Source organism: Taurulus bubalis (genome assembly GCF_910589615.1).
Source record: "Taurulus bubalis genome assembly, chromosome: 19".
Lineage (NCBI taxonomy): Eukaryota > Metazoa > Chordata > Actinopteri > Perciformes > Cottidae > Taurulus > Taurulus bubalis.
The window spans coordinates 21,370,679-21,375,099 of record NC_136607.1 but is presented as its reverse complement, the minus strand read 5'-3'; the positions used below and the strand labels follow the sequence as shown (position 1 = coordinate 21,375,099).

The 4,421-nt window shown below is 37.5% G+C and overlaps 1 protein-coding gene across 12 annotated transcripts in view; it reads left to right on the top strand.

Moving 5' to 3' along the window:
- camk2b2 (calcium/calmodulin-dependent protein kinase (CaM kinase) II beta 2) overlaps nt 1-4,068 on the top strand; it is a gene marked incomplete at both ends in the record, with an annotated part of 35,714 nt that extends 31,646 nt beyond the window's left edge. For all 12 annotated transcript variants that reach the window (XM_079235223.1, XM_079235221.1, XM_079235228.1 and 9 more), the window contains 3 exons: nt 2,893-2,968; nt 3,651-3,745; nt 3,833-4,068. In XM_079235223.1, the coding sequence (XP_079091349.1) occupies nt 2,893-2,968; nt 3,651-3,745; nt 3,833-4,068 (407 nt within the window). The remainder of the gene's footprint in view (nt 1-2,892; nt 2,969-3,650; nt 3,746-3,832) is intronic.
- Between the last annotated feature and the right edge of the window lie 353 nt (nt 4,069-4,421).

Sequence of the window (4,421 nt, the reverse complement as noted above, 5' to 3'; positions counted from 1 at the left end):
ATTTCTGATAGTTTGTGATAGTTTTTGATGTTTGTGATAGTTTGTGATGTTTGTGGATGTTTGTGATGTTTGCGATAGTTTGTGGATGTGTGTGATAGTTTGTGATATTTGTGATAGTTTGTGATATGTGTGATAGTTTGTGATATTTGTGGATGTTTGTGATAGTTTGTGGATGTTTGTGATGTTTGTGATGTTTGTGATAGTTTGTGATGTTTGTCGATGTTTGTGGATGTTTGTGATGTTTGCGATAGTTTGTGGATAAGTGTGATAATTTGTGGATGTTTGTGATAGTTTGTGGATGTGTGTGATAGTTTGTGATAGTTTGTGATGTTTGTGGATGTTTGTGATGTTTCCGATAGTTTGTGATGTTTGTGAGAGTTTTTGATGTTTGTGATAGTTTGTGATATTTGTGATAGTTTGTGATATGTGTGATAGTTTGTGATATTTGTGGATGTTTGTGATAGTTTGTGGATGTTTGTGATGTTTGTGATATTTGTGATTGTTTGTGAGAGTTTTTGATGTTTGTGATAGTTTGTGATGTTTGTGGATGTTTGTGATGTTTGCGATAGTTTGTGAATGTGTGTGATAGTTTGTGATAATTTGTGGATGTTTGTGAGAGTTTGTGATAGTTTGTGGATGTTTGTGGATGTTTGTGATGTTTGCGATAGTTTGTGGATATGTGTGATAATTTGTGGATGTTTGTGACAGTTTGTGGATGTGTGTGATAGTTTGTGATGTTTGTGGATGTTTGTGATGTTTTTGATGTTTGTGATAGTTTTTGATGTTTGTGATATTTGTGATAGTTTGTTATATGTGTGATATGTGTGATAGTTTGTGATATTTGTGGATGTTTGTGATAGTTTGTGGATGTTTGTGATATTTCTGATAGTTTGTGATAGTTTTTGATGTTTGTGATAGTTTGTGATGTTTGTGGATGTTTGTGATGTTTGCGATAGTTTGTGGATGTGTGTGATAGTTTGTGATATTTGTGATAGTTTGTGATATGTGTGATAGTTTGTGATATTTGTGGATGTTTGTGATAGTTTGTGGATGTTTGTGATGTTTGTGATGTTTGTGATAGTTTGTGATGTTTGTGGATGTTTGTGATGTTTGCGATAGTTTGTGGATGTGTGTGGATGTTTGTGATGTTTGTGATAGTTTGTGGATGTGTTTGATAATTTGTGATAATTTGTGGATGTTTGTGATAGTTTGTGGATGTGTATGATAGTTTGTGATGTTTGTGGATGTTTGTGGATGTTTGTGATGTTTGCGATAGTTTTTGATGTTTGTGATAGTTTGTAAAATGTGTGATAGTTTGTGATATTTGTGGATGTTTGTGATAGTTTGTGATGTTTGTGGTAGTTTGTGATAGTTTGTGGATGTTTGTGGTAGTTTGTGATGTTTGTGATGGTTTGTGGATGTTTGTGATAGTTTGTGATGTTTGTGGTAGTTTGTGATGTTTGTGATAGTTTGTGATAGTTTGTGGATGTTTGTGATAATTTGTGGATGTTTGTGATAGTTTGTTATATTTGTGGATGTTTGTGATAGTTTGTGGATGTTTGTGATAGTTTGTGATGTTTGCGATAGTTTGTGGTAGTTTGTGGATGTTTGTGATAGTTTGTGGATGTTTGTGATAGTTTGTGATGTTTGCGATAGTTTGTGATGTTTGTGATAGTTTTTGATGTTTGCGATAGTTTGTGATAGTTTTTGATGTTTGTGATATTTGTGGATATTTGTGGATGTTTGTGATAGGTTGTGGATGTGTGTGGATGTTTGTGATGTTTGCGATAGTTTGTGGATGTTTGCGATAGTTTGTGATGTTTGTGATAGTTTGTGATGTTTGTGGTAGTTTGTGATGTTTGTGGTAGTTTGTGATAGTTTGTGGATGTTTGTTGTAGTTTGTGATGTTTGTGGTAGTTTGTGATAGTTTGTGGATGTTTGTGATAGTTTGTGATGTTTGTGATAGTTTGTGATAGTTTGTGGATGTTTGTGATAATTTGTGGATAGTTTGTGATATTTGTGGATGTTTGTGATAGTTTGTGGATGTTTGTGATAGTTTGTGATGTTTGCGATAGTTTGTGGTAGTTTGTGAATGTTTGTGATGTTTGCGATAGTTTGTGATGTTTGTGATAGTTTGGGGATGTTTGTGATAGTTTGTGATGTTTGTGGTAGTTTGTGATAGTTTGTGGTAGTTTGTGATAATTTGTGATGTTTGTGGTAGTTTGTGATGTTTGCGATAGTTTGTGATGTTTGCGATAGTTTGTGGATGTTTGTGATAGTTTGTGATGTTTGTGATAGTTTGTGATGTTTGTGGTAGTTTGTGATGTTTGTGGTAGTTTGTGATAATTGGTGATTGTTTGTGATAGTTTGTGATGTTTGCGATAGTTTGTGGATGTTTGTGATAGTTTGTGATGTTTATGGTAGTTTGTGATGTTTGTGGTAGTTTGTGATAATTGGTGATTGTTTGTGATAGTTTGTGATGTTTGCGATAGTTTGTGGATGTTTGTGATAGTTTGTGATGTTTGTGATAGTTTTTTATGTTTGTGATAGTTTGTGATGTTTGTGGTAGTTTGTGATAGTTTGTGGATGTTTGTAATAGTTTGTGATGTTTGTGATAGTTTGTGATATTTGTGATAGTTTGTGGATGTTTGTGGATGTTTGTGATAGTTTGTGATGGTTTTTTATGTTTGTGATAGTTTTTTATGTTTGTGATAGTTTGTGATATTTGTGGATGTTTGTGATAGTTTGTGATAGTTTTTTATGTTTGTGATAGTTTGTGATATTTGTGGATGTTTGTGATAGTTTGTGGATGTTTGTGATATTTTGGGATATTTGTGATAGTTTGTGATGTTTGGTGCAGGTGAGAATTGTCACGTTGTTTCTTTTCTGCAGCTCGCAAACAGGAGATCATCAAGATCACAGAGCAGCTCATCGAAGCGGTCAACAATGGAGACTTTGAGGCATATGCGTGAGTCCTCCTCTTCCTCTTTTTTCCTCTTTTTCCTTCCTCCTTTCTTGTTTCCCCCAATCAGCTCGGAGAAAAAGTCTGATTTCAATCCTGCAGTGAGCACCAAAAAGTACTAAACTCTCTCTCCATCAGCCGCAGAGCAGCGTTCATCTGATTGACGGACAAGTGTGTTTTTTCTTAGTAATTACAGTCATTATTGACCACACAATTAATAATAATGCTGCAGCTGATCGAAGGAGGAGGGAGGGGCCTGTTTACTCTAAATATGCACGAAGAAAAGTCAAATTCTCCATAATCAGTCAAAGGTTTGAGCAGGAATGAAAGCTGTTAAGTTTTAAATTATAGGAAACTAAGTCACAATAATGGTCAAACATTTGAGTTACTAAGTCAAAGTAAGTCCAAGTCCACTAACTCTAAATAATGAGATATCAAAACCTAAAGCTACTATAACTATATACTTTATAACTATATACTTTGTATATAAATATAAGCTAGTAAGTCAAATGTTTGAACTCCTAAGTTGATATTTTGAGAAATTTAAATCAGTTACCAAGTCAGAATTATAAGTCACTTAGTCCAAACTTAAAGCTACTAAGTCAAAGATCAGACAGTAAAAGTATTCTTTGCTACATGTCTTCATGTCGTCATGTTTTCATGTCTTCATGTCTTCATGTCTTCACAGGAAGATCTGCGACCCCGGTCTGACCTCGTTTGAGCCCGAGGGTCTTGGCAACCTGGTGGAGGGGATGGACTTCCACCGGTTCTACTTTGACAACCGTAAGAGAACCGTTGACATGTTCTCTGTTCTCCAACAACCCGACTGTTTGTCTGGGATGTCTGATCTCTCCCTTTCCTCCTCTTCAGTGCTCTCTAAGAACAGCCGGCCCGTGCACACCACCATCCTGAACCCTCACGTGCACGTGGTCGGGGACGAGGCCGCCTGCATCGCGTACATCCGCTTGACGCAGTTCGTGGACGGGCAGGGCCGACCGCGCTCCAGCCAGTCAGAGGAGACCCGGGTGTGGCACCGCCGGGAGAGCCGCTGGCAGAACGTCCACTTCCACTGCTCGGGGGCTCCTGCTGCCCCGCTGCAGGGATGAGGTTAGCTTACTCACCTAGCCTAGCTTAGCATAGCTTAGCATAAGGACTGGAAGCAGGGAGAGCCGCTGGCAGAACAGCCACTTCCACTGCTCGGGGCTGCTGCTGCAGGGATGAGGTACACTGACTCGCTTAGCTTAGCTTAGCATAAGGACTGGAAGCTAACAGCTAGCCTGGCTCTGTCTAAATGGACCGAAGTTTAATAAGCTCACTGATTCAGTGAGCTTATTGAGCTTATTCAATTTAGCAATTTCATCAACATGATCTTTTCAAAATATTCTGCATCCCTTTCGGCTGTTTCCTCTCCAGGAACCCTGTCGTTTTATATATATATATTGTGCATATTGTACTTTTT